At 38.2% G+C, this 2500-nt stretch overlaps 1 protein-coding gene across 1 annotated transcript in view; it reads left to right on the forward strand.

The window, feature by feature from the left end:
• The window catches only part of LOC123430606 (uncharacterized protein DDB_G0271670-like), a gene marked incomplete at both ends in the record, with an annotated part of 10376 nt that overhangs the window by 7330 nt on the left and 546 nt on the right, over positions 1–2500 (forward strand). The window contains one exon of the mRNA XM_045114458.1: positions 2488–2500. This exon is cut by the window's right edge and continues 546 nt beyond it. Coding sequence (XP_044970393.1) covers positions 2488–2500 — 13 coding nt within the window. The remainder of the gene's footprint in view (positions 1–2487) is intronic.

Consider the following 2500-nt stretch of genomic DNA (forward strand, 5'->3'; position numbering starts at 1 on the left):
ACGTGGACCCCTGTCCACAAATCAGTTTTTTCCCCTTTTTCTGTTTTAATTCCAAAACAGCAAAGTTTCAATCTTGTTTAGCCCATAACTTTTGATCCCGAAGTCCAATAATAGTGATTCTTTTTCCAGTAGCTCACAAATTTCCTGTAATTTTTAAAAACATATAATTGGTCTATGTTTGAAATTTTCAAATGTAAGTTAGATCAGATTTAGTTTAAACCTTGTTTTGCCTATTCCAGGAGTTTAAAAATAGCTTTTAATTTGATTCCTTTTGGTACTGATCACTAGTGATCTTATTTATCAGTGGTAAACATTTCAGAATTGTTTGAGTATGTTAGCTCACTGTTTCATGTGAAACAATTTCTGTTTCACCTCTTTTAGGATTTCGGCTAATTCCTTTTCTATCTTTGTTATAAATATTTTTTCTTTATTATTTCAGAAACATTATTGTTTTGTTTATGTTAGTTAAACAGTAGTTTTGCAACAAGTTTTTATTTTATTTTTATTTGTTTTCATGAAATCAATTCTAGTTCCTTAGTAACTTGCACTTGGTTTCACCACTGTTTCAAATCCCGTTTGGGAATACTTTCAAAAAAGTTTTGTGAAAAATACTTTATTTGATCTTAGTTAGATTTATATCTTAGTTCCTTGTTATTATTTTCTGTTGGACAGAAACTATTTAGTGTTTGACGTAGTAGAAGACTCCCTAGTCTTATTTGAAGTTTCTTTCGGTTCCCTATTCGCCCTCTCTTTTGTTTTGATTGCTAGAATGATTGCTAGTATGAGTGCTTATGTGAATGATATGTTTGTTATATAGATTTCATCGGAGAGTGACGAGTAGTCTATCAAGTTATTTCTCGAGAAATTCTTCTTCATCAACATCACCAGGCAAGTCACTTTGATCATACTATCACCTATGTTTTATGCATCGTAGTTCTACCATCCTATGCCCAATTGCATGCTGAGTAGGTACTTGGAAATTTTAGTATAGATTGTAGTATCATGTGGTAGGCACACAACAACCCCGATACTTGGCCCCGGGACGACAAAATTTCATATTGCTATGCTTGAGTAGACGGGAATTCGGTTGAGTGCATAACACGAGTAATGCGAGGTTGATTAAATAATCAAGACCGGTTAAGACAAGATTTTCAAGACCTCGGACGCAAGGCAACTCTGGGTGAAGGACGGTTGATCGGCTCCCTGGAAAACCCAGTGGATGCCCGGGATGCTGGGAACGGCCATGACATCCTGCGGAAAGCTTCACCCAGGCTCAAAGAGACGGACGGGTATTTTCAAGACCCAAGGCTTACCTGAACAGCCACAAGTCATTATGGGCTCTCGCTTGGTTGGACAATGCGGCGACTCTGTACAGGCGGTGCTAGCAGATGTAGAAGAACGGTAGGAATGGATGGGCACCGACAGGGATTCAAAGGGACCCGTTGAAAGACCATGTTTTGATCATCCGGTCATCAAACACCCTGAAGTGCGAGGACATACACGGAGGCGATCAAATCTTGTGGGGAACGTGTGCAAAACTCTGCAAAGTACTCAAACCTAATCGATTAGCCGTGTCCACGGTCATGGACAACTTGAGCCAAAGGAACTGAAGTTATCTAGATTTCTCAACACCTTTAAATATATTTGATGAGGGTAATTATTGACAACTCGGGTACGAGAACTGGTTGGCGGAACCATCTCGTTAACAACCAACCTTTGTAGTAATATTTTGCTTTTAGCCCCTCTTGATGTAGGAGAAAACTTGCTTTTCGCTAAAAACTTACAACCCCACCTGCCATATATGCATATAGTATAGATGATTACTTTTCACCCCTCTCTTATGTGACTTGCCGGCATATTCAATATGCTGACCTACACGACTGCAACGTCTTATGTTGCAGATATTTTTCTTAGACGAGTAAGAGTATGATTCAGGGTTACGGTCTACACTCAACTTGCCGTTGGTGTTTATTGGGACTCCACTCCCTTGACTGCTTCCGCTGAAATATTTAAGGTATATATCAATTTTACGATATTTACATGTGATTGCACTTTGATATATACATTGATGTACTGTGTGTGCCAGCATACTGATCCAGGGATGGCACAGAAACACAGAGGCTTGACTTGTTTTGAGTCGGGTCGCTACAAGTAGTAGTAGTAGTAGTAGTACTGTAGTAGTAGTAGAAGAAGAAGAAGAAGAAGAAGTAGTAGTAGTAGTAGTAGTAGTAGTAGTAGTAGAAGAAGAAGAAGAAGAAGAAGTGGTAGTAGAAGAAGAAGAAGTAGTAGTAGTAGTAGTAGTAGTAGTAGTAGAAGAAGAAGAAGAAGAAATAATAGTAGTAGTAGTAGTAGTAGTAGTAGTAGTAGTAGTAGTAGAAGAAGAAGAAGAAGAAGAAGAAGACGAAGAAGTAGTAGTAGTAGTAGTAGTAGTAGTAGTAGTAGTAGTAGTAGTAGTAGTAGTAGTAGAAGACGAAGACGAAGACGAAGTAGTAGTAGTAGT

Source organism: Hordeum vulgare, chromosome 2H (assembly GCF_904849725.1).
Source record: "Hordeum vulgare subsp. vulgare chromosome 2H, MorexV3_pseudomolecules_assembly, whole genome shotgun sequence".
Classification (NCBI taxonomy): Eukaryota; Viridiplantae; Streptophyta; class Magnoliopsida; order Poales; family Poaceae; genus Hordeum; species Hordeum vulgare.